Source organism: Silurus aristotelis (genome assembly GCF_946808225.1).
Source record: "Silurus aristotelis genome assembly, chromosome: 17".
In the NCBI taxonomy this organism is placed as follows: domain Eukaryota; kingdom Metazoa; phylum Chordata; class Actinopteri; order Siluriformes; family Siluridae; genus Silurus; species Silurus aristotelis.
The window spans coordinates 17,138,365-17,164,170 of NC_139590.1; the positions used below are offsets into that span (position 1 = coordinate 17,138,365).

Consider the following 25,806-nt stretch of genomic DNA (forward strand, 5'->3'; position numbering starts at 1 on the left):
GCGCCCGTTCTTACTCCGGAATTTTATGGAACCATCCAAGGTGTTGTTGAGAAACCGTCCCAAGCTGCACAGAGTGGCCTCCAGTTGAAGAGAACACTATCCAGAGGCAGGCCTGGACGAAGTGGGAAGATCCACGGAGGGGAGAGGGGCAGGAACAGTGGTCACTGGAGCCTCAGGAGCATGTTTAACTCGACAGAGAGAGAGAGAAGAGGGTGACAGGAAGAGAAGGATATGGATTATTAAGTGTCCTTATTGTTGTATGAAAGTTAATGTCACTGTGCAGTTTGGACTCCGGCAAGACTCGCTATGGCAGCATAACTAAAAGAGAGAACCAGAAGGTAACACAGACATGAGGGATCTCTGGGATAAGAGACGACCCACCACACCACCGTCAACAAACCTGAGTGAATGTGTGAATGTGAGGGGACGACAGCATACAGATATACCATATTTGATGTGGAGGGAATACGAGTGGTAACACTGGTTTACAGCCTGTGAGGAGCAGTGCAAATTATAAGTCTGCATCTCTGTTCAGTAGGTTGTATTTTATTTAAATCTTTTATGTTTTTGTCATGTTATTAGACAAATATTGATTCTAAACTGCTCCAGATGATGTAGGTGGTAGTGTAGAGGTTTGGAGTCTTAACTGGGTTTCTTGTTTTAGTAAAATCCCTTCATATGTGAAATTCCTCTCTTTCTGTAATGCCACGCGTTGTTATACTGCGTTTTTGTATAGTATTGATGGTGTCTATAATTGTGACGTGATTGTGGTGGTATTAAGAGGTGGATTAAGTCGGGTAAGACCCCACTGAAGGCCCAGGTACCAAATGCTCGGCCCGCCACTGGCAGACACATTCTAATGAGCTCAATAGAAGGTGGTCACTCAATCACATCAACATGATTAAGCACACATTTTTTTTTTTAATTTTGAATTATCTTGTTTCACCTCCTTTTTTTTTTTATTTCCCCTTATCTTCTAACTTTGATTATCCTCCCTTCTTTGTGAGTCTATATTTGGACTGTGAACAATCCTTTCTGCAGCTTATTTACTTTCCTGCATCTGCAATTTGTATGTTTTCTACTTTTATTCTCATTTTTAATGCTGTTTACTATTCTACAGTTATTGAAATAAGATAATTTTCTTTTTCTTAGATTATATGTTCATATGCTTAACTGTATTATTATACTTATTCATGTTAGTATTTTAAGTTATTATGTGCCTTAAATTATTATATGCTTTAGGGTGGACGGTGTTTAATCAGAAATAATATTTATAGGCTTGTTATCTTGTTTCTTCTTTGGTTCTGAAAGGTGCACACATTATTCATATGTTAAGTTCTTGTTATGTGGTCAGTCGTGTTATGTCTAATCTTTTTTATGTTGACCTCCTCTAAATTTCTTTCTGCCTTATTTAGATTCATCTCACAGATGTTCTGGGACAGCTATTATGAGTATTCTCCGAAATCAATATAGTCAGTTTCAACTCCTCTCTCTCGCATCCGCACAATTTATTAAGCATCTATCTTTCCTTACCTTTCCAGACAATCCCTATCTGCCTCCTAGCATTGTCCAGCATATTTTTATGCATGACGTGAGCACACAGACCTCACCTGCCCTCCCTGTTGCTTGTCATCAGGAGATGCAGACTGACAATGAAGACTATGGCAATCTACGCCCTTGCGCACCTGCACCATCTGTACCATCTTCGCCTTATCCTTCCTAATGGTCTCCTACTGATTACACTCCTACCTCACCTGTTTCTTTTCCCAAACATTATTTTCCTCCCATGCCTTCACCTGATTCTGACTAATTATTCACCCATATCCTCTCCAACTCCCATGGCCTACAGGCTCTTTTATCTCAATAACCATGTCTAAATATATCTCCTGCGTAGTTGTTTAATTTAATCCGTTTTGTGTATGCTGGCAGATGAATGATACACAGCAGACAATTGAGTCATGTTAACTCACATGGTTTTTACTCTGAACTATTAACTTCAATACATCACTATATGAGTCACCACTAGAGGGCAGGCTTAACACAGAATGCTGATACCCAATAGTACATACATTGCACCCCACCCCCCCCCCAGATTAATCAACCAAAGAAACAAGAAATGCATAACTATAAACTTACTGCATAACATTTACAATTAACCTGAACAATGTTGCCAACTACAACACAACTACCACCAGCTGATCTGCATGCCATCTCCATGTGGTGTCTCCAGCCTACATCACAGGTCCAGTTCTAATGGTGATGGTACCTGGCTGCCACTTTTCCAGTCTGTAGTCGGGTGCTAAGACTTCCTGTACTACTTGGAATTTTCTTGTTTGTCTATCGTTTATGTGCACAAATTGTTTGTTTTCCACATCTCGTCAAACATCAGGTTTGATAAGATCCAAGCGAGATCCTTAATTCCTCTTCAGAAACATCATCGCTGGTGTTTGACCAGTCTTGGAGTGGGTGGCATTTCTGTACATGAAAAGGAAGTTGTCTGTTTTGTGTTGAAGTGAGATGGTGTCATTGTCTATTGCTTTTATTGCTTTCTTGAAGGTTTGTACAAACCTTTCTGCCAAGCCATTAGTGGCAGGATGGTATGGTGCAGAAGTAATGTGCTTGACTCAGCTTCATGAATTTCTGAAACTTGTCTGAGACAAAATGCCGTCCATTATCCGTGCATATCTGTTCTGGCAGCCCGTTTCTGGAGAATATTGTTCTTAGCACAGAAACAGTCTTTTCGGATGTAGTTGTCTTCATTAAAACAACTTCAGGCCACTTAGAATGCGCGTCCATAGCGATCAAGAACATGGAGTCCTTGAATGGTCCCGCAAAGTCGACATGCACTCTTTGCCACGGTGTTAACGGCTATTCCCAGGGATGCAAGGGAGCTAATGGTGGAGAGTTCTGGGTCTTTTGACCTCCTGGACAAGCCTTTGCCAGATCCTCAATCTACTTGTGGATTCCCGGCCACCACATGTAACTGCGGGCAAGGTTTTTCATTATTACAGTGTCCAAATGTCCTGCATGCAGTGTGTCCAACATCTTACTGCGCAATTTGGAGGGAATGATGACTCATAAGCAACACATTAGAATTCCTTGACACACAGAAAGCTGTTCTCGCCCTTGCTGTGCTGTGAATGCTGGATACAGTGAGTTCCCTTGTGTCGGCCACCCATGTACTGTAATATCATAGACCTTAAACAATGTCGGGTTTCTCTCTGAATAGTGGCATTTGTCACAGGAAACTGACTCGCGATTGAGGTTTAAAACACGTCAACTGGATCCATCGCCTTTGACTCTTCTGTCAACTTCAGTGGAAGACGCGACAAGCCGTGTAGTTTGGTGCCTTTGTACTCGATCTCATATTGGTGAGCACCCAAAAAGAGTGACCAACGCTGCAGCTGTGCTGAGGCCATCGCTGAGACACCCTTCCGAGCGTTGAAGATCGAGACCAAGGTCTGATGATCTGTGATCAGGGTAAACCGTTGACCATACAGATAATGGTGGAATTTCTTTTCACCCCACATGAGACTAAGTGCTTCACAGTCTATTTGTGCATAGTTATGTTCTGCTGTCGTTAGTGATCTAGATGCGAAGGCTATTGGTTTTTCAGTGCCATCTGAAAACTTGTGTGACAGCACTGCTCCAATTCCATATGGTGATGCATCACACGCCATATAGGCGTAGATGGATTGAAGTGTGTTAGCACTACATCAGACGTTATGAGCCTTTTGGAAAGCTTGTTCACGGCTGTCTGACCATTTCCACTGTGTCCTTGTTTGCAACAGTGCGTTCCAAGGATATAGTACAGTGGAGAGGTTTGGAAGAAATTTGTGGTAATAGTTCACAAGTTTGAAATATGATCGTTTTGTGGGTGTGGTGCATTTAGCACAGCTTCAATTTTGTTTTGTGACTTGTGTAGAGCATCTTTGTCTATCACATGACCACAGTAAGAAATCCGAGACTTAAAGAACTCACATTTTCTTTGTTGGCTCTTAGTCCATACTCACACAATCCCATCCTCATCGCCAATTTTGTTGTGTATGCTGGCAGATGAATGATACACAGCAGACAATTAAGTCGTGTTAACTCACATGGTTTTTACTCTGAACTACAGTGGTACCTCGACATACAAGTGCCCTAACATACGAGTTTTTTGAGATACAATTCTTTGCTTTGATACGCGAACAAAAAAATTATATACGAGCTCGAGACGCCGCTGCTAGATGGCAAATCGAAGCCAGAATGCGAAGATTGTGACGAAAATTAAGATGAGCAAAGAAGAAAAAGTCAACATTTTAAAGTTTAGGGATACATAGTGTGCAGGAGTGAGAGTAAAAAAACGAGTTTTCCCTCCGCCTCCGCTTATTGCCTCTACAACATAACCTCAGTCAAGCCCTATTCTACCCTATTTGTTAGTATAATCAAAGTAATTTATGTTACATTTATGGTATCTAATAAGTTCTACACAAATTATTAGCTAAATATGTTTGATTGAATACTCTCTAAGTTAGTTTGATTAAAATACAAGCTAAATAAATTGGATTAAAAAGGTGCTAGGCAGTGAGGTGATGTCAGCAGGTCAGGAGAGCTGGGTGATACCCCCAGCCAGGCAGGAAGGATGAGTATGTAGGGCTTGAGCATGAGCATGAGACCGTAAACAAAGGAAGGGAAAGCGAGGCGGCATCAGGGCTAGGCTAAGGCTAAACCCGCATCGACTATCGATTCCAAGCATCTTCCTTGCCAATGTACGGTCTCTCGCAAACAAAATGGATGAGCTGCTGCTCCGGATAACATCACACAAGCGGATTAAGGAATGTAATGTCATGATTTTTACGGAAACATGGCTCAACGACAACATTCCCAGCAGCGCCATTGAGCTTGGGGGTTGCAGTGTTTTTCTGGCGAACAGGACGGCAGAGGATTTTGGTAAGTGCAGAGGGGGAGGTCTGTGCATTTATGTTAACAACTCATGGTGCACGGACTCTACTCTTACTGAAAGCCATTGCTCTGTTCATTTAGAGTATTTGATGATTAAGTGCAGGCCCTTTTATTTACCAAGAGAATTCTCAGCCATTGTTGTGACTGCGGTATACATTCCGGCGAATGCTAATGCTAAACTAGCGATGGAGCAACTGCACGCAGCTATCAGCAAACAGCAGTCTGCACATCCCGAAGAAGCTATCATTGTTGCTGGAGATTTCAACCACTCCAACCTGAGATCTGTTTTACCAAAATTTCACTGCACTGTCTCCTGCTCTACCAGAGGGGACAAAACACTGGACCAGGTGTACACAAACATACCTGGGGCATACACAGCCATTCCCCTCCCCCACTTGGGTGAGTCTGATCACCTCTCTTTGTTGATGCTACCCAAATACACACCACTAATCAAACAGGTAAAACCAGCTGTGAGGACAGTAAAGGTATGGCCAGAGGGGGCCATTTCTTCTCTACAGCAACAGTTTCAGGATACTGACTGGAACATGTTTGCCTCACAGGCCACACTGGACTCTCACACGAACATGGACATTTACACTTCATCTGTTTTGGAACATATCAGCACGTGCATTGACAGTGTCATTACCAGTGTTGTAAAAAATAGTAACTAGTTACAGTTACTCGTTACTTCATTCAAAAAGTAACTTAGTTACTTTGTTGATTACTTACACCAAAAAGTAATGCGTTACTGTTAAAAGTAACTTTTAGTTACTTTTGTAAAGAACCTTCTTTAATGTTCCCTATTAATGCCCTTTTATGCGTTATGGTTTATACAAACACAAAACTGACTTAAACACAAAGTAATTTTTAAACACTATTTCATTTAAGTCAGACCAGCACAAACTGAATATATCACAAGGATTTCTGAAATAAAGAACAAAACAAGCTGAATAATATATTCTGAATCAAAAACTAAAGTGGCTTCTGCATCATAAAAGCTGTTGTGTTGAGCTCTCCTTTCACAGCTTAAGTATGAAAACTATCAACCATGTACAGCAGAACACCGGGTTAGCTTCTAGCTTCTAGCTTCTTTAAGGCATGGAGTTTCTGGAGGTGTTGCTATCGCAGTAGATACAAGCTTCGAACCAGAAAGACACAGCTTACATTTGACTAAAATGTTTTTGTCTTTATGCTCAACTAAAGTGAAATAATGAGCATATTTGCACTTTGAGAAACTCGTCTTGCTCTCGCCTCGACTCGCCATTACTGCCGCACAAACCTGAATAAACAGAGACACGCCCACAGTGCGTCTTCTTCGTGTTTACAGTGGTTCATCCACCAATCCTACAATGCGTCTCTGCTGTAAACAGGTTAAGACTGTAGTCTACACTTTAGCCAAACTTAATTCATTTATAAAAGTAACGGGTAACGCACCATACGGTAACAGTAACAGAGTTACTTTATTTTTAAAAGTAACGCGTTGCAGTATTAGTTACTGTCAAAAGTAACTTTGTTACAGTAACTGCCCAACACTGGTCATTACCGTCAAACACGTGAAATGCTGAAACCTTTAAATCTGGCAACGTAGAGAACTACAACAGAGCCAGGGCCAACCTGAAAAGAGGCATCAGGAGAGCAAAACTCATATTCAAACTCCACATAGAAGAGCACTTCCACAACTCTGACCCCAGACACATGTGGAAAGGCATCCAGACCATCACAGACTACAAACGTGCAGCTTAACCAACCAGCAGTGCCTTCCAGCCGGACAAACTCAATCACTTTTTTGCTCATTTCGATCAAGCACAGGACATTTCACCTCAACACAGACTCTTCTACAGCTTACAGCCCACTTTCACTCTCAACAATGGACGTCTATTCAGCGTTTAGTAGAGTGGATGCACGCAAGGCAGCTGGCCCGGATGGCATACCGGGACGTGTTCTCAGAGCATGCATTGGACAACTGGCATAGGTTTTCATTGACATTTTCAACCTGTCACTGGCCCAAGCCACGGTTCCTAAATGCCTGAAGACCACAACCATCATACCTGTGCCTAATCACTCAGCTGCCGAATGCCTGAATGACTTTCGCCCAGTTGCACTCACCCCTCTCGCTATGAAGTGCTTTGAGAAACTGGTCCTGAATCACCTCAATGCGGGCCTACCACCTACACTGGACCCACACCAGTTTGCCTATCGCCCGAACAGGTCAACAGAGGATGCAGTTTCCACAGCCCTTCATTCAGCCCTTACCCACCTGGATAAAAGCAACACCTACATCAGAATGCTGTTTATTGACTTTAGCTCTGCATTCAATACAGTCCACCCCACTGTACTAATCACTAAGCTCAGTGTCCTGGTATTTGCACCTTCACTTGCAGATGGATTCTGGACTTTCTCACCAACAGATCTCAATCTGTTAGGTTGGGCAACCAGGTATCCTTAACCCTTATTCTGAACACTGGCATCCCACAGGGCTCTACTCTGTGGAGCCCACTACTCCGAGGGAGATTGAAAGTCATGTTCAGCTTCTTCCATTTTCTAATGATTGCTCTAACAGTGGACCTTTTTTCACCAAGCTGCTTGGCAATTTCCCCGTAGCCCTTTCCAGCCTTGTGGAGGTGTACAATTTTGTCTCTAAGTCTTTGGACAGCTCTTTGGTCTTGGCCATGTTAGTAGTTGGATTCTTACTGATTGTATGGGGTGGACAGGTGTCTTTATGCAGCTAACGACCTCAAACAGGTGCATCTAATTTCAGGATAATAAATGTAGTGGAGGTGGACATTTTAAAGGCAGACTAACAGGTCTTTGAGGGTCAGAATTCTAGCTGATAGACAGGTGTTCAAATACTTATTTGCAGCTGTATCATACAAATAAATAGTAAAAAAATCATATATTGTGATTTCTGGATTTTCTTGTTTTAGATTATGTCTCTCACAGTGGACATGCACCTACGATGACAATTTCAGACCCCTCCATGATTTCTAAGTGGGAGAACTTGCAAAATAGCAGGGTGTTCAAATACTTATTTTCCTCACTGTATATATATATATATATATATATATATATATATATATATATATATATAAAATAGACTGTTTATTCAGCTTGCTAACCTCTTAAATGCCATAATCTTGTAACCTTCACTTCTGCACATTCCTCTTCAATGCCATAGCCTTAGAACCATTTCTGTACTTCTTAATGATGTCCACACATCTCTGTACTGTTATAGCCTTTATATTTATTCACTGTATATATGCTTACATATATATCACTTGCTGTAAATATGCTACATATTTATCTGCACTTTTGCACGATTGCTACATTTTGCACTTCTGGTAGATGCCAAACTGCATTTCGTTGCGGTGTACCTGTACAATTCAATGACAATATCTATCTATCTATCTATCTATCTATCTATCTATCTATCTATCTATCTATCTATCTATCTATCTATCTATCTATCTATCTATCTATCTATCTATCTATCTATCTATCTATCTATCTATCTATCTATCTATCTATCTATCTATCTATCTATCTATCTATCTATCTATCTATCTACAGTGGTGTTTTTCCTATTTTGTTGTCTTACAACCTGGAATTAAGATGGATTTTTTGGGGGTTTTTATCATTTGATTTACACAACATGCATACCACTTTGAAGATGCAAAATATTTTTTATGTCTCTTGGGGTATGTATCTATAAGCTTGGCACATCTAGCCACTGGGATTTTTGCCCATTCTTCAAGGCAAAACTGCTCCAGCTCCTTCAAGTTGGATGGGTTCCGCTGGTGTACAGCAATCTTTAAGTCATACCACAGATTCTCAATTGGATTGAGGTCTGGGCTTTGACTAGGCCATTCCAAGACAACACTTGAGTGTTGCTTTAGCAGTATGCTTAGGGTCATTGTCCTGCTGAAAGGTGAACCTCCGTCCCAGTCTCAAATCTCTGGAAGACTGAAACAGGTTTCCCTCAAGAATTTCCCTGTATTTAGCGCCATCCATCATTCCTTCAATTCTGACCAGTTTCCCAGTCCCTGCTGATTAAAAACATCCCCACAGCATGATGCTGCCACCACCATGCTTCACTGTGGGGATGGTGTTCTCAGGGTGATGAGAGGTGTTGGGTTTGCGCCAGACATAGCGTTTTCCTTGATGGGCAAAAAGCTCAATTTTAGTCTCATCTGACCAGAGTACCTTCTTCCATATGTTTGGGGAGTCTCCCACATGCCTTTTGGCGAACACCAAACATGTTTGCTTATTTGTTTCTTTAAGCAATGGCTTTTTTCTGGCCACTCTTCCGTAAAGCCCAGCTCTGTGGAGTGTATGGCTTAAAGTGGTCCTATGGACAGATACTCCAATCTCCGCTGTGGAGCTTTGCAGCTCCTTCAGGGTTATCTTTGGTCTCTTTGTTGCCTCTCTGATTAATGCCCTCCTTGCCTGGTCCGTGAGTTTTGGTGGGCGGCCCTCTCTTGCCAGGTTTGTTGTGGTGCCATATTCTTTCCATTTTTTAATAAGGGCTTTATTGGTGCTCCGTGGGATGTTCAAAGTTTTGGATATTTTTTTATAACCCAACCCTGATCTGTACTTCTCCACAACTTCTCTCTGTCTCAAGATGTCGTCAAGAACTGACTGGCGTGCCATAGATTTGGCATGAAGTGCCCTAAGATACTCTGTTGTCTGCTGGGGTTGAGCTTCAAAATATTAATCATGTGTGAACTTGACTTGCCAGTTTAGGGTGGGGCAAGTCCAAAACCTTGGTGCATCTGCGGGGTCCATTTTTTGGCCAGATTATACTGTCAGGGACGGTGACTAGCTGGAGGACCCAAATCAAGCAAGTTGTGCTTTAACTGCAGACTGTCAGCTTTAATTTGAGGGCATTTACATCCAAATCAGGTGAACGGTGTAGGAATTACAACAGTTTGCATATGTGCCTTCCACTTGTTAAGGGGCCAAATGCTTCAGAACTGAAGACAGTTGCAGTAGAGGCCTGGCAGAGCATCACCAGGGATGAAACCCAGCGTCTGGTGATGTCTATGCGTTCCAGACTTCAGGCTGTAATTGACTGTAAAGGATTTGCAACCAAGTATTAAAAAAGTGAAAGTTTGATTTATGATTATTATTCTGTCCCATTACTTTTGGTCCTTAACAAGTGGAAGGTACATATGTTCACCTGATTTGGATGTAAATGCCCTCAAATTAAAGCTGACAGTCTGCAGTTAAAGCACAACTTCGTTTAATTTCAAATCCATTGTGGTGGTGTATAGAGCCAATTGTTAGGCTTGTGTCCCAATATTTATGGACCTGACTGTACAAAGCACAAAGCATAAACTAGAGGGGCATAAACTCTGTGAGCTGAGAAAGGATAGCAACATCGAATAAGGAGCTAGAACATAGATCAAATTCTTCTAGATGCTAGAACAGTATGAATAGAAAACCAGTCATTCCAAAACAGGCTATTAATTATGAATTAACATGGCAAATAAATTCCCTATATTGTCTGCCTAGACTACCTATTTAAAGAAGCCCAACTACTTGTAACACATTAAATGGTATCACCTTCTTTGCACAGATGGTAAAATCTGAGAAAAAAAGACACTTCCCCCTTGAAAAAAAAAAAAAAAGGTTTTACCATTTAGATATTAGAAACTAAAACAATACTAAAACTAAATAAAAATAATCATTTTTAAAAAATAATTTTAATCTAAATTTATGCACCAACAAGGTGAACCAAAACAAAACTGACATAAAAAAACATGTTAAAACTATTATAACTCTAATTGACAATTTATGAATTAAACATATATTTGAGTGTAAAAATAGCATTTACATTTAATAAAAATTTTTTTTTGAGATTTAAAAATTATGCATTCCACGATTTTTAACCAAATCTGAGACCATTATTAAGTCACCTGTCTAAATTCTGGTGCATTCTTTCATACTCATTCTGTTGCATTCTGTTCTGTTGTGGATATGCTTAAAAAGAAGGAAGTGTTAGCTAATAATTGATTTCAATATTGTATGACTCCATACATACTCTCATGGAAAATTATCGAGCTAGCAACATAATTTTTCATCAAATTTTTCTGATTAAAACTGTTATTCACCTTATAACCATTCGACTGTTATCAAATAACTACTAGTAGATAAATTACACATTTTTTAGATAGAAAAAAAATGGATAATGAGGCATGAAGCTGATAAATTTTTGTCCAACCGGAGGAGGTCATCAAATGAAAACAGTTCATCTATAATTTGCAATCCAAAATGTTGATGTGCTTTCATTACCACAGACCAGAGAAGGATAACGTCTATGTGCAAAGACCTAGGTACACCTCATGCCCTCCTGCAAATCCAACAGGACCTCTCCTACCACATCCCAAAGAGGAAGAGACTTCTGTAGTCTGTGATTTACTGAAGCTCAACAGCACTGCTTCCCAACCAACCTCCCTCTGAGTGCTGGTGTAACATTAGGTCAGCTTTGCTCCAGGCTCAGGAGTGGCAGCAATGGCTCTATAATAGGCACTCCCTACAGATTAAGTCCTTGTGTTGCTTCCCACCTCCATCTTGTAATTACTCCCCCAGTGGCAAGGGCACTTACGTTAAATGACAAGATTCCGTGCACAGACTGGGCAAATGCATGGTAGATAAATAACTGCATTAAATAACAAGAACCTCCATTAGGTTTTTAAGGAGATAAAGGTGGCATATCAAATCCAAAGGAGGTTATTTTTGCTCTGGCATTGGCAGAGAGAAACAGGTTAGAGTCACAGCTAGAGACAAGTCAGGTCCCAGGTAGAGACCATATCCCAGTATCCCTGAGGGCAGACGTTGCCAGGTTGCAATACAATTGTTTTCATGTGTTCACTCCCGTTCCTTGAACACATGCCTTTGCAAGTTGAATGCTAAATTTGATACTAATCCATTACCTTATACTGATGCGTTTCTGGATTAGCTAGGTGTAACTTATTTATATTCAACATAGGATTTTACCAATGGCTATTGGCTGATTGGCAGATTGTCAACAAAGTCAAACAAAAAACAGTTTGCTCTACCCAGGCATTTTGGAGCACATAATACATAACATGAAACACCTGATTCTTATTTATGAACATTATTTAACCTGCAGTTATTTAACACGTTGTTGTTTAACATGCTTGGTAAGGTAAGGATTTGCAATTTGTATGTTGATATGGTCAATAATTCATCATTGTATTTTAAAAAGGACATAGTAGTAGGAGTAATATATTCTGTGGGAGAAATACACTTTATGGACAAAAGTATTGGGATGCCTGATCTTTGTTCCCATATGTGGTTCAATTTGTTATCACAATGTTGGAAGTGCGCAATTGTATAGAATGTTTTTGGATGCTGTAGAATTGAATTTTCCCTTCACTTGAACTAGTAGACCCAAACCTGTTCCAGCATGGTAATTCCCCAATGCTAGCTCCATGAATATATGATTTACAGTCAGAATTGCAAGAAATAAAGTCGCAATTGCGAGAAAAAAAGTCACACTTGCACGGAAAAAGTCTTTATATATAACTTTTATTTTTTTATGTGGCGGAAGCCTATTTCCATTAAATATATCTCTCAGCTTGGCGTTGCTGTCGAGAAAAAAAACTAACTTTGCTACTTTGCTCACAAATTCTCTAAAAATAATATGGTGTGGGCGACAGACATTTCATCATTTCATCTTCTCCCGCTTATCCGTAATTCGGGTCGCAGGGGAAGCAGTCTAAGCAGATTCCCCAGACACTTCTCCGTGTCCAGGGATCGGGCTGTCAAGGCCCCCGCCTTCGACTGCTGCCCAATCCTCTCAGCACCGGTCCCTTACGGTCCCTCCTGCAGGTGGTGAGCCCACGGGAAGGCAGGCGACAGACATCTCTGGGAAAACTTCTGACATGTTATGGTGCTGTATTATCTATCTGAGAAACCGACAGGAGACCCTGTCATGCTAAGCCTTTTATTCATTAAACAAATGCATTCATGCATGCCCACCATGTACAACCAAACCACTACATTTCACTACATTTTCAAAAATTATTTTGTATTTAATTAAGGGCGTTTGTGGGTTTTATTAAAATAAGCTTCAATATGGTTCACGTCTAAATGCACACAGCTTGTGGGGAGAGGGGCTCAATGTAAGGCCCACAGCTGGAGTGAGGTCCAGCTGATCCTCAGACACCCCTGGTGGAGGAGTGAAGCGGAAGTGCTGCATTAGAGAGGTGAAGAAGAGGAAGAGCTCCATCCTGGCCAGACTCTCTCCTAGACACACTCTGCGCCCTGAAAACAGAGAAGTAGCGTTGAAACCTACTGTATTGTAAAACACCACATTCACCAGACAAAAGCATTTCAAATTACCTGCAGAAAAAGGCATGAAGGCATCTTTCTTAATAAATCGGCCTTGCTCATCAAGGAAATGTGCTGGATTAAAGGTGTGTGGGCTCTCCCATTGGCTCTCATCCTTCAACACTGATGTCAGGAGAGGAAACACACAGGTTCCCTGCAGAGAAAAAAGTTTTAAAATAACTAAGTATAAATAGTTATTTTTTTTATTATTATGTAAACTTAGAGGTCTGTTGTTTTACAGTTGCTGAAATAGCCAGTATGCATTATTTAGAATAATGTTACTTAATACCACAGACTGACCTTCTTGATGGTGAAGCCCTGGAATTTAACATCACAACTAGTGGTGTGCGGGAGACTCATTGGTACTATGTTTGCTAATCTCTGAGTTTCATGAATCACTGCATCTGTGTAGGGCAATTTTTTTCTGTCCTCCACTACTGGCTGACGACCTCCAATGATACTGTTAATCTCTTCCTGGACATGGTCTAGAACCAGGACAAAGCAACAACTTTGTTACAATATTACTGCAAATTAAACAATGTTTTGCCCCAAAATGTCAGATTTTGGGGTATACAGTGAGGAAAATAAGTATTTGAACACCCTGCTATTTTGCAAGTTCTCCCACTTAGAAATCATGGAGGGGTCTGAAATTGTCATCGTAGGTGCATGTCCACTGTGAGAGACATAATCTAAAAAAAAAATCCAGAAATCACAATGTATGATTTTTTTTAACTATTTATTTGTATGATACAGCTGCAAATAAGTATTTGAACACCTGAGAAAGTCAATGTTAATATTTGGTACAGGAGCCTTTGTTTGCAATTACAGAGGTCAAACGTTTCCTGTAGTTTTTCACCAGGTTTGCACACACTGCAGGAGGGATTTTGGCCCACTCCTCCACACAGATCTTCTCTAAATCAGTCAGGTTTCTGGCCTGTCGCTGAGAAACACGGATTTTGAGCTCCCTCCAAAGATTCTCTATTGGGTTTAGGTCTGGAGACTGGCTACCACCCCAATGCTTCACAGTAGGGATGGTGTTCTTGGGATGGTAATCATCATTCTTCCTCCTCCAAACACATTTAGTGCAATTACCACCCAAAAGTTCTATTTTGGTCTCATCTGATCACATGACTTTCTCCCATGACTCCTCTGGATTATCCAAATGGTAATTGGCAAACTTAAGACGTGCCTGGACATGTGCTGGTTTAAGCAGGGGAACCTTCCGTGCCATGCATGATTTCAAACTATGACGTCTTAGTGTATTACCAACAGTAACCTTGGAAACGGTGGTCCCAGCTCTTTTCAGGTCATTGACCAGCTCCTCCCGTGTAGTTCTGGGCTGATTTCTCACCTTCCTTAGGATCATTGAGACCCCACGAGGTGAGATCTTGCATGGAGCCCCAGTCCGAGGGCGATTGACAGTCATGTTTAGCTTCTTCCATTTTCTAATGATTGCTCCAACAGTGGACCTTTTTTCACCAAGCTGCTTGGCAATTTCCCCGTAGCCCTTTCCAGCCTTGTGGAGGTGTACAATTTTGTCTCTAGTGTCTTTGGACAGCTCTTTGGTCTTGGCCATGTTAGTAGTTGGATTCTTACTGATTGTATGGGGTGGACAGGTGTCTTTATGCAGCTAACGACCTTAAACAGGTGCATCTAATTTAGGATAATAAATGTAGACAATGTGGACATTTTAAAGGCAGACTAACAGGTCTTTGAGGGTCAGCATTCTAGCTGATAGACAGGTGTTCAAATACTTATTTGCAGCTGTATCATACAAATAAATAGTTTAAAAATCATATATTGTGATTTCTGGATTTTTTTTTTTAGATTATGTCTCTCACAGTGGACATGCACCTACGATGACAATTTCAGACCCCTCCATGATTTCTGAGTGGGAGAACTTGCAAAATAGCAGGGTGTTCAAATACTTATTTTCCTCACTGTATGTGTATACCTGCATTGGTCATCTAGTAGACAATGTTTGTAAAAGATTAAACATTTGCTACTGCATATTAAATCTCACCCTGAATCTGTGGATACTTGGCCATTAGCAGAAGGCACCAACGTAGCGTTGTGCTAGTTGTGTCAGTTCCAGCAGCAAAAAGGTTGGAAACAGTTATTATGAGATTCTGGTCATGAAATAAAGTGTCTTTATCTCCAGCTTTCTATAAAAAACAACAACAACAAATGTAACTATTACCCAGTGTAAAAGTCAAGACCTTATCTTATGAGAGAACAATCTTTACTGATCAGCACATTGTTTTTTGGAGCAATTATACCTGTATATAAAAATACAGAGGGTTTCATTTATCTTATTTAATTTAAATAAACCTATATTATACCTATATTATTGTTAATAAATGAAAAAAAAACTATTAAACCTTAAATAGAATCATTAAAATGAAATTATTGCTTTTCCTTTAAAAGAAAACAAACATATGTATAAAAAACAATGAACAACAAGATTTTCCTAAGACTCAGGGCACAAATTATATGCATCACATATTACTTTTATACCTGCTCATCTAAAACATGCTAAATAACCTATCCAATCTGAAATAAAGAAACCTTTTCACATACACACAGATTATATATATATAGCACAAACATACTTCTGCGTTCTTTTTGCGGATAAGAAAAGAGTCAACCAAGCCTCTGGTTTCCCCAACATTTTGCGTCCTCTCTAAATTGTCCAAAAGTGCCTTCATTAGCTTTAGATTTTTTTGACGGTTTTCTGTGATGCGCTTCCACGCCTTTAGCCAGCAACCAAGCCAGGGAAACATATTATAGATCTACAAATAAAAAAATTTAAAAATTTTATCATAATAAATATTTAGAATTATTTAATGCCTCAATCATTAACCATTTTATATATGATGACAGTACTTATATGATTTTGATATATTTTAATATACTTTACAGTTGAGATCATAGATTCAGTCATAGGAATCGGAGTAAAATAAGAGTGCAATTATTTAGTATTACTATGAATAAGCGATCTTACATAACAAATGTTTACATATGGTTCACAAAATACAATAACAATTATAAAAGTAAACAAAATAACCAGTTTAAATATTTACATATGCTGTAAATATAAAATTTTACATTTGTGAAAACGGTTATTGCTTGTTGAAAAATCTTGTTTTTAGGCATTGTCCAATGCAATTTAAATTGAATATAAAACATTGAATACTATTTTCATATATATATAGTACCTGTATAGAGGGTGAGCCACTAATCTTGATGTTCTCGTTGGTCCGGTTAACCATTTCTTTGAACTCAGGGTCACTGTACTGAAACCTGCTTCCATACACAATTGCTGAGATGACATTTGAAGTGGCATAATTTAATGGCTGTGAGGTATCAAATGGTTTCCCTGCAAAGTAACCAGCAATTAATATCCCAATACTGTACTTACATTGTAAAAATGCTATTTAAAATAGCATTATGTACACAGCAGCTCTAAAATATCAACTACTGTAAAACTATTTCCTTTAAAAAAACCATTCAATTTTTTTATGAAAGTAATTGCATAAAAAAATTAAAACAATCAGTGACAATTACTGTAATAATATTTCACCTTGAAACTCTTCAAAAACTTCCCTCAAATACTGTGTTTCTTCTATAATTTTCTCCTCACTTCCTTTTTTGCCCATCCCAAAGTCCCGCAGGGTGGTAAGGGAAAATCTTCTCATTTCTTTCCAGTTGTCACCATTGCTAAACAAAACTCCTAAAGTTGAAAAAGATAAGTTAGAAAACAGAAAAATATCCTTATAAATCATAAACAGAATGCACATTAAATCAACATCATTTCACTATAACATGTATGAGCACTTGTATAATCAGTGGGACACTTTCAAGGTGAACTTAAGAGGTTATTTTTTTTAGCTCATGCATAATTACAGGAAATAATCCGGACCCTAACAAAGAAAAGAGCTAGAGACTGTATTTGGTTAGCTGATTATGTTGCTGATTACCTTGTTATTTGGACTAATACCATAATCATACACTAACTCATACCAATCACTAGTACAAAATATTGAATTTGTAACATACAAAACATGCAAAGAACAAAATCTTCTTTAACCAATCAGATTTCATATTCATATTCAGATTTCATACAGCTAGCTAGCCCAAAATTATCAGAATCAGCATTTTTCCGTCCTCTGATTGTTTGGTCAGAGGGAAACTGTGACAGTCAAGTTTGACTGGCAAAAAACCTGTGTAGCACTCTGCACACATTAATACACCTGTTTATGCCTACGGGGGAAGAGAAATTGATTTGGTCTTGGACATACTTAAAAATAAATTTTCCAGAAAAGCTAGACATTGTGAGGAGAGGTCGGTCAATTCCGAAGCTAGCTAGCTTGTCTTAGCCCAGGAAAGGGTTTATTCACCACTTCCAGACCAGTGAATACGATTGGTACCACTGGTTTACAGCCTTTGAGGAGCGGTGAAAATTATGATTCTGCATCTCTAGTCAGTAGGTTGTATTTTATTTACATTTTTATTTTTTGTCATGTTATTAGACAAATATTGATTCTGAACTGCTCCAGATAATGTAGGTGGCACAGTTGCGGTTGTAGTGTAGAGTTTTAGAGCTTGCTGTAGTAAAATGGTACTCACCCTCTATTTGTGAAATGCCTCTCTCTCTGTAATGCCACGCGTTGTTATATTGCTTTTTTGTATTGTATTGATGGATTCTATAATTAAGACGTGATAGTGGTGGTATTAAGAGGTGGATTAAGTTGGGTAAGTCTCCACTGAAGGCCCAGGTACCAAATGCACGGCCCGCCACTGACAAAATCTAATCCTTAGAAAACAAAAACAAGCTCCTAGAATGTACAATATGTTTCAATATGAAAGATCTAAGTTCAAGTTCTAACTTCAAGAGTTATATTTATATTACGTTTGTAATCTTGTAAACCAGTGTAGATTTATTCATTGCTAGAGATTTAAAGCACTTTTGTACGTCGCTCTGGATAAGGGCATCTGCTAAATGCTGCAAATGTAAATGTAAATGTAAGTGGTGGACCACAATATTTTAGCATTTAGCAGACGCCCTTATCCAGAGCGACGTACAAAAGTGCTTTGAGTCTCTAGTAATGAATAAATCTACACTGGTACACCAGATTACAAACTTAATATTACTATTAAGTTTGTATATATCATTACTTTCTGGTAATTCATCAAGCCACCTGTTATAATTTATTAAAGCATTGTAGTCTGAATTATTGCATATTTTCAGCAATATGTCAAAATATAACAGTTTCTAAAACATAAAAAAAGCTTTTGTGAACCAGTTGAACCAGTTTCAAGACATACTTAATTTATTATGCCCTTCATTACAAGTTCAAGTGGTTCCATTGTTTATCATAATATATTTATATAACATATGTCATATATAATATTTATCAGATCCTAAGGACAATTGTATGGTAATCCTCCGTCAATACAAAAAAAAAAACCTCCAGTGACAAAGAAGCAAGTGAAGTTAAATCTTTCATTTTTTTACATAACTGTATTTAAGTTTTTCTGTTTTTATTTGATTTATGTTCATAAAATTAATTGTCATGTTTTTTTCTTACTTACTGTTGATAAAATAACAGTACAGTTCAATAAAAAATATTAATTATATATATATATATATATATATATATATATATATATATATATATATATATATATATATATATAAATAAAAAACAGGCCATGCATTTGGTACCTGGGCCTTCAGTGAGGACCTACCCGACTTGGTCCACCTCTTAATACCACCAATATCGTGTCGCAATTATATAAACTATCAATACAATACAAAAACGCAATAACAACGCATGGCATACCATTTTACTAAAGCAAGAAACCCAGATAAGACGACTCCAAACCTCTACACTACCACCGCAACTGTGCCACCTACATCATCTGTAGCATTTCAGAATATTTGTGTAATAACGACAAAAACATTACAAATTTAAATAAAATACAACCTACTCACCAGAGATGCAGACCCATAATTTGCAACACTCCTCAGAGGCTGTAAGACAGTGGTACAGCTCATATTCACTGGTCTGGAAGTGGCGATCAAACACTTTCCCGGGCTGAGACAAGCTAGCTAGCTTTGCAGTTGGCTGACCTCTTTTCAGGATGTCTAGCTTTTCTTAAAAATGTATTTTTATGAATGTCTGAGACCAAATAAATTTCTCTTCCTCGTAGGCATAAAAAAAAGTTTAACTCAGATGTATCGATGTGTGCAGTGCACTACACACGTGTTTTGCCAGTCGAACTTGGCGGTAACAGGTTCCCTCTGACCAACCAATCAGAGACTGGAAAAATGCTGGTGCTATTCAGGGCCAGCTAGCTAAGAAACAGACCAATTGCTAATATTCTCTATGGCAGGGGTCACCAACGTGGTGCCCGCGGGCACCAGGTAGCCCGCAAGGACCACACAAGTAGCCCTCGGGCCTTTTCTAAAAATAGCTGTTTCCTACTTTGTTAAATCATTGTTGATCATTTTTATGAGAAATCATTAACATGATCAGTGTCTTCACAGAGATGAATATCATTAATTATTAATAATAACATATAATAAAAGGTAAATTGAGCAAATTTGTCATTTTAGATCAAACTAAAATCTGTGTGTATCAAACTGGTAGCCCTTCACATTAATCGGTACCCAAGAAGTAGCTCTCAGTTTCAAAAAGATTGGTGACCCCTGCTCTATGGTATTAAGCCCAGCAGTATAGACCGGCTCTGGGCAGATTAGATTGACATGGCAGCACATAGAGGCTGAAATCTGATTGGACAAAAAAATATAACATCCACATACACATACTGGAAGCAGTGCAGCCAAGAGAAACGCTACTGTTGAATTAATAAACTAATACAATTTCATGGAACAAATATTAGAATTTAGGTTGTAAATGTAAGTGAGTGCTTCTGATAGTGCTTAGGGCAGCAGAAAAGACATTGCTGGCCCTGACCGCCCACCACTGATATATACACACACATATATTAGAGTTGTTAATCAATAAAAAAAAGTATTGCATTTAATCGCATGATCGTCATGAGTTAACTTTATTTAATTGCAATTTAATCACACATTTGTGTCTGTTCTAAATGTACCCAAAATTTATATTTTTCAAGTTTTTAATATCTTAATCAACATGGGCATGGACAAATATGGATGCTTTTTTGTAAATGTATGGTTATTATTTGTGAAACCATACTCTTTATGGAGCATTAAGACAAAATATAATTGTAAATGTTTAAAGTAATTATGGACTCATGACTAAGTAATTAATAGAGCTGGGTTTGTGCACAGAAAGGTTGCCATGTACAAGGATTGGGTTTCCAAGTTCAAGTTTTCAAGTTTAAAAATCTCTTGAAAAACTTGATATATTTTAGCGTAGTCAATGTGCAGCTTGTATAGCAGTATAGATTCACTGTCCTCAGAAAAAGCACAACACATCAAAATAGCTGGCAACAAAAGTGAGTACACCCTAAGTGAACATGTCAAAACTGTGTCCAAAATATTAATATTTTGTGTGAGCACCATTGTTATCTGGCACTGCCTTAATCCTTCTGGGCATGGAATTCACCAGAGTTGCATAGGTTGTCACTGGGATCCTCTTTCACTCCTCCATAATGACATCATGGAGTTTCTGGACTTTAAACACATGGCGCTTCTCCACCTTCTGCTTGAGGATGCCCCACAGGTGACATACTTGGCCACTCCATCACCTCCAGCATCATTTATCATTTTAGCGGTATGTTTGGGGTAGTTAATATGTTGGAAAACCGCAGTTTAGCCCAGATTCTGAAGGAAAAGCATCATGTTCTGCTTCAGGATGTCACAGTACATGTTGAAATCCTTTTACCTCAATGAACCCCAGCTCCCCAGTAGCAGCAACACAATTTTCTTGGTAATCCTCACCAGGGTTTCACCACAAATGCTTGATTTCATCTGAGCCAAACAGTTTATATTAGTCAGCTCCAGAAGAGGCTTCCTCCTGGGACAATAGCCATGCAAACTGACTTGTTGCAGTGTGTGGCGTATGGTCTGAGTACTGACAAGTGCCCCTTCCGTTTCTGCAACCTCTAAAGCAATGCTGGCAGCACTCATGCGTCTGTTTTTTTAAGCAGCTTCTGCACCTGCACTGCGCTGCACAGCTCGAGGACTCAACTTTTTTGATCGACCCTTGCAAAGCCTGTGCTGACTGGAAACCGTCTTGGGAAACCTCTGTATTACCCTGGCCACTGTTCTGTAACTCAGGAGAGCAACAATTCTAATTCTGAAATCTTCAGATAGTTCTTTGCCATGAGGTTCCTTATTGAACATCCAGTGGTCAATATGAGAGAATTATACATAAAGCACCATATTTTAACTGCTCTAATAAAAGATACACAAATTTGTATGGTCCTGTCAATCAGACAAAACATGAACATATTGAACAGGACATGAGGCTTTGCGTGGTTAAACGACATACAGCTGTTATCACTTATGGCAGGGGTTTTCAACCGGTGGTCCGCAGCCCCCTGGTGGTCCGCGGCGGCATTGCATGTGGTCCGTGACAGCCTACATAATTTCACTATTAAAATCACTTTTTTTCCATAATTTATTTTTCCAAACATTTCCAGAATATTTGCACATTAGTGGGAAAACTGAATTTAATGAAAATATCTAAAATATTCAAACTGACACAGGATAGGCTAGCTTTGCACCTATCAGGCCTATGCTTTGCTAACGTTGTGTTTTGCGTCATATACGTACACATTCATCTTGCGCGCGAAATAGACCAGCATCAGGTCAAGGCTAGAACCAGAGAATGATATGAGGCCCCTCCCCCAACACACACACACACACACACACACACACACACAAAATAGTGGGCCGCGGATTACTTGTTAGTCAGAACGGTGGTCCCTGGCACAGAACCAGTTGAAAACCCCTGACTTATGATGTACTCACTTTTGTTGCCAGCTATTTTGACAATGGCTGTATGTTGAGTTATTTTCAGACGGTAAATTTGTACTGCTACACAAGCTGCACTACTCGAAATGTGAGATGCTATATATACACATTTATTATTTTGTTCATACACATTACATTTTATATATATATATATATATATATATATATATATATATATATATATATATATATATATATATATATACATATATACATATATACAAAACATATACAAAACATGAACATATTGAACAGGACATGATATCTTGTATATGTTGTATATTTTGTATATGTTTTCCTTTATCTAGATTTATCCATTTCTACTTTAAAATGGTCTAAGTCTATTTGACTTTTTGTATTTTTTATTTGAGGTATTTTGCTAAAAACAAGCAAAATAATCTGCCAATAGAAAAAGGAATTTTTGAGTGTGAGTATGATTTATATATCACTGTCACTTTGAAAGAGAACAGTTTTAAGTAAAAGATATAGATTTTATATATACATATATATGTATATATAAAAAATAAATAACATTAATGTCCTTACCAAATGAACTAAAACATTTAAATCAATTTCTTTACAATATAAGTAAATAAATTTGTTTGTCCAGTGAAGGACAGTTTAAATTCTCTTACCATATCCATTGCAAAATTTTAAGAAAATAGGAGTGATATCTCTGTTTCCAAATTCATCTGCATAATTTACAAGAGCTTGCTTAACAGTTTCATAGCCTGCCAAGACAACAACCTTCTTAGGGCCAAAATACACAGTAAATATTGATCCATATTTTTTGGACATCTGAAAACAAAACAAAAAGTGAAAGTTAGTTTGATTTTACTGAGAAAACACAAATATGTTTTTTTATGTTTAGCTAGCTCAGTTAGAGATCATCCCCACTCAGTTGCCCATAGGCAAATGTTAAAAACAAGATATAGTATGAATCATTTGCATATAAATTTATGAAACTTTGCAATTCACAACTTAGCCCCAAATCCATGGCTGAGAACATATCTACAAAAATAAAAAACCTACCTATCTATCTATCTATCTATCTATCTATCTATCTATCTATCTATCTATCTATCTATCTATCTATCTATCTATCTATCTATCTATCTATCTATCTATCACTGCAGTTAAGATGGAGCACATGTCATTGGTATGAGCAAATAAAAGAGGAAAGTAAAATTTTTTAGCTGAGTTTTAAATGTTGAAAGAAGGTTTTCCAGAGATGGAGAAGGGGGGAATTTTACACTTTAGGTGCAACGACATAGAAAGGCCAACAAGCGAGTGAGGGTCAGAGACCATTTATGAATGTATTAGAGAGGAGGTTAGATATTTATGTTTGGTCAAGAACATGCAGAGAGCTAAAGGCAAGAAGTAGTATATTTTACTACATACAAAAAATAAACAGTGAGCCAGTGTAACTTGAAGTATGGGTGGGATGTTTTCCCATTGTCTGCTGTGGGTGTCTGAAGAACTGCACTGCAGTAGGCAAACCTGGCGGAATGTTTGCTGAAGAGGGATAAAATCTGGTTAAAGTAAAAAGGCTGTCTTAGTAATATTTCAATGTGAAATTATTGCAAAGTTTCCTTTGCAACTTCTGGCAAAAATGATAGTAAACTTAAAAATAATTTTTAGGAAAAACAATTTTTAAATCTGTTTTGTATTTTGTCACCTAAAGTTACATATATGTGTTCGATTGTTCATAGAAGTTTGTTAGAGCCACACAGTTAAATAATAGGGATGTACTTTTTCCAAATACTGTGTGATGAACAAATCACATACTGTATAATGAGAAACTTATAGAGATACATTAATGGGGTAAATGTATAATTGTTAAAATGTATATTCATAATCTAAATCTAATCTAATTTACTCATTGATTTTTCTGTAAAAAGCTGCTTTGTGACAATGTCCAAATAAATATGAACTGAATAAAATCTTTTACCGGAGACGGATGATCCGCTGTGGCGACCCCTAATGGGAGCAGCCGAAAGAAGAAGAAAATCTTTTTTTATCTAAAACTGTCCTCTTTTAAAATGACAGTGATATATAAAATCATACTCACTCAAAAATTCCTTTTTCTATTGGCAGATGATTTTGCTTGTTTTTAGCAAAATACATAAAATAAAAAAGACAAAAAGACAAATAGACTTAGACCATTTTAAAGTAGAAATGAATAAATCTAGATGAAGGTTTACAAAAATAAACAAAATCATCCGTTGCAATGACTGTTTCAGCTATCAATGACTGTATCTAGCACAACATTTGTAATAATACATGATCACTCATTATTTGTTGTACGTCACTCAGGATAAGTGTGTTAACGTCAATATAAAAGTAATTTATTTTTATTTTTATTTTTTTAGGGCTAGGTTTAAACATTTTATTTTAATGAAATAGATTATAGTAGACTGGGACCTCTACTGTTCAAATAGTGGATAACTAATGCAATTTTTTCCTTCAAATCAAATCTAATCTAATCTTCAAATCCCTCAAATCTAAAAACAAGTTAATACACTTGGGGCTTATTGCAGCAGCTTCACTTGTATTAGCCCCCAAAACAAACAAAAACTGAAAGAAGCAGTGTACAAGCAAACAGGGGATCACAAAAAAAAGAATGCAACATTATGGTGATTTAACGCCGACTTGAGACTGATTTGCAAACAACAATACAACCAACCATATTGTGTTATTTACTTTATCTGTTTTTATACATGTGCTTATTTAAATTTTAATCATAAATCAAAATTTCATGTTTTAATATATCAACTCATTCATTGTTTTGATCACATTCCCAAAGGTTGTTGAGCTTCATCTTCAGTCATGCTCGAACATGCCCCGCACCACATTTAAACTTGCTTGGCAGCATTCCAAAAAATGGTTAAAGCTGCTATGAATGCATAGGTTATTAAACATGTAAGTTTATCCTTAATAAAAACTGCAGATGCACAAACTCCTTCAACAACAATCAAGACACTCACTTCACACAGTGTCAGGTAAGGTCTTTTGAGGTTCATCTGCAGTATGTTTCCCAGGATCGGCAGTGGTTTAGGACCCGGAGGCTCCTTGTTTTCCTCCTGATAGCTGGTATCAGATGGAAAGAAATAAACAATCAAAAGAATCATCGTCACAAGACAAAGCACCATGCCTGTGATTGTAGGTTGCAGGAGAATCTCTGCCACAAAACCCATTGTTAAAAGAGGAAATCTGAAGGAAACGTATTGTGCTTGAAGCAAGCAGACTGAATAACATAGTGCTGGGGTTGCAACTAAGAAACAGATCACTGGGTGTGGTGAATAAACAGGGGTGGAGCTGTGCTAGAACACAATTGAGAAAAACAAAAACATTTATGCATCTCATTTATCAGTTCAATTCATTACATTTTTGTGCATAACAGCCTATATATTTGTGCATATAATTTTATAAGGTGATATTAATTTGTAAATTGTGTTACAGATAAACAAACTTATTCCCTTTCTAGCTGTCACACAAGCACCTACACTGTAAAAAATCCAACTTGCAAAAAG

At 38.1% G+C, this 25,806-nt stretch overlaps 1 protein-coding gene and 1 long non-coding RNA gene across 2 annotated transcripts in view; one reads left to right on the forward strand and one right to left on the reverse strand.

Moving 5' to 3' along the window:
- Positions 1 to 25,806, forward strand: part of LOC310739790 — a 139,189-nt gene continuing 113,383 nt past the window's right edge. The window contains exon 1 of the long non-coding RNA XR_014537488.1: positions 1 to 212. This is a non-coding gene — a long non-coding RNA (uncharacterized lncRNA). The remainder of the gene's footprint in view (positions 213 to 25,806) is intronic.
- Positions 12,865 to 25,470, reverse strand: LOC310739699 (cytochrome P450 2K1-like; the record flags this gene model as incomplete). The annotated part of the gene is made up of 9 exons (XM_083565875.1): positions 12,865 to 13,233; positions 13,312 to 13,453; positions 13,600 to 13,784; positions 15,323 to 15,464; positions 15,912 to 16,091; positions 16,518 to 16,678; positions 16,883 to 17,032; positions 22,909 to 23,071; positions 25,261 to 25,470. The coding sequence occupies 9 exons, from the start codon at positions 25,468 to 25,470 to the stop codon at positions 13,040 to 13,042; spliced, it is 1,527 nt and encodes a 508-aa protein (XP_083422001.1). The 3' UTR covers positions 12,865 to 13,039.